The sequence below is a fragment of the Bactrocera latifrons genome, unplaced genomic scaffold, assembly GCF_001853355.1.
Source record: "Bactrocera latifrons isolate USDA-ARS-PBARC rearing strain unplaced genomic scaffold, ASM185335v1 scaffold_138, whole genome shotgun sequence".
NCBI lineage: Eukaryota > Metazoa > Arthropoda > Insecta > Diptera > Tephritidae > Bactrocera > Bactrocera latifrons.
In genome coordinates, this window is record NW_017534830.1 from 20,540 (window position 1) to 22,795 (window position 2,256).

The 2,256-nt window shown below is 33.8% G+C and overlaps 1 protein-coding gene across 3 annotated transcripts in view; it reads right to left on the minus strand.

Moving 5' to 3' along the window:
• Positions 1 to 2,256, minus strand: part of LOC108965280 — a 70,137-nt gene that overhangs the window by 7,236 nt on the left and 60,645 nt on the right. Inside the window, exon 9 of one of the 3 annotated variants that reach the window (XM_018927574.1) lies at positions 1,143 to 1,391. The exons of the other annotated variants lie outside the window; for them this stretch is intronic. Within the exon in view, the coding sequence (XP_018783119.1) occupies positions 1,143 to 1,391 (249 nt within the window). The remainder of the gene's footprint in view (positions 1 to 1,142; positions 1,392 to 2,256) is intronic. 3 annotated transcript variants of the gene reach the window in all.

A 2,256-nucleotide genomic window follows, 5' to 3' on the forward strand; every position in this document is an offset into this window, starting at 1 on the left:
AATGTGTGAGAAACGTTTAAAATATCAGGAAACAATATGATAATCTTTCGTTTTAGATTTGATTCAAAACAGAGTTGCCACCTTTTTAATTTTTTCTTGTTTTAGCTTACAAAAGCAAATGCTATACAGCCTAGCTGCAGGGCTATCATTTTTAATACGGCTTCATTATTCAAAACATTGCTGGAATAACGGTACTGGCTACATAGCTTAAAACATAAACAAAAATTAATCAAATACAAAAATATATGAACAATTTATTATATAAGCTATTTTGCGAATAATTATTACGCATTTACGTCAATGTACGCGACATTTTCAATTAATTGTCAGTGGCTGTATTAGCATATTTACATAAACTATTAATATCGGGATGGGTTAGTATATATTACAATATTTATAGACATATAAAACGTAAAGTGAATAAGCACGCACACACACAAAAATGTACAATATGCTAAAAGCAATACAAAAACAATAAGAAATGTGCATAATTGGCAAAATAGCAGCAAAGCAATTAACAACTATTATTATGAAGTGTGAATGTGCGAGAGTGCAAGAGTGCAACAGTGCAACAGTTATACGTGATTAGTATTTTAATACGTAAACGTGTGATATGTGCGCGCGCGTAGCCGTAGGAAAAGTTGTGGGGCAAACAATTGGACACAATCATTGGAGGAAAGTTGATGTCGGAGGAATTGTGTTGGATCATTATTAGCGCTTTATTGAGTGCGAATGCGTTTACAAAGCACGCCAATTAGTTTGTATGTGTGTGTGTAACTATGTGGGAGTAACTAACGGCATGCAGACGCCTCGTGTTGTTGGTTTGGGTGCTTGGACTTAGCGCTGGAGAGTGGACACTAGTAACCCGGGCAGTTGAGGTGCTAATAAAAAGTGCATATATGTATATATTTTTTATTTTTATTTTTATTTTTTTCAAAACATGCTTCCAATAATTTGCATTGCCAATACAACAATATTTGCGCGCTTCCACACGACTTTCAAGCGGGAAATTTCACAATTTTCTATTTATTTTTTTTGTGTGTTTCTTTTGTTTTATATTTTTTACWCATTCCAAGCTTTAGAGTTCGAAAAAAACGAGATTCATTGCTTTCTTCAAGCGATGCTACAACACGGCTCTTCACCTTTCTCAAGATGCCTTCAGCAGTTGTTGTCGTTRAGGTTGTTGTTGTTGTATCGCTGCTTGTTGTTGTTTCTGCTGTTGGCAAATGCACACTTGTTGTAGTTGTTGCGCTCTCTGCGCCATTTCTAATGGCTTCTTCGGCATCAGCGCCGCCTTTTGGCGCCAACGTCGCGTAGGTGTTGTTATCAAATGTTTTTGTTGTTTGTTTAAGTATTYGCTGTAGTTGTGATTGTTGTTGCATACGTTCTAACTGCACTTGGCATCCATATTAGTGTTAATAGACAATCAATAGCGCATATATTTTGTGGATTATATTAYGTTTTTGTTTTTGTTAACAAATAGCATATATGTATATGTATAATGGATAGAGAACAACAACAAAAAATAAGAAAAATTTTACTGAGTTCATTTGTACAAGTAATATTTTTAGAGTTACAGTTAATACTACGTTATTTAAATCCTAATGGCTTATTTAAGAGGTGGTGACCACAAATAGCAGGAGAGAGAGAGAGAGAGAGAGAGAAAAAACACACTCCCAAATGTGTCAAAAATATTACATTTAACAAATTAGATGTAGAAGGTCCCAGAAACAGGGATTATTTTTAATAAAATTATTTTGTAAGCCTTTAGTAGAGWGTTATGAACCGTTGTCTTATTGCTGTGGAGACTTGTTAGTTTCATTGGACTCTCGAAGAATTTGTTCAGTTAGTTCATAGAATAATKAATTCAACTTTAGCTGCATTTTGTTTAATAACATCAGATCACTATTATGGAAAAAAAAGGATGTAAAATGTAAAGAAAATTTTTCAGCCTTGAGAAAGGCATACAGATTTTCCTAAAAATGGCAGAAAACGGGCAATTGTCGAGGCTTCTAATAAACTGTCTTTCGACTGGACGCCTTTGGACCCTATTCAAGTTTCTTGAATAAACTCAAAACTATAGTTTCCCAAGAAGTGAGAAATTGTTAATGAAAACGATCGTGCTTTTTACATCAAACGGAASAAACCATTTAGAGTTGAAATTTATACAATGTGGAGGTATAACGGCACATTTACATAATTGTTGTTTTTGGGGCTAAATTCGGTTTCATTACTAACAAATTGAAAATATTTATT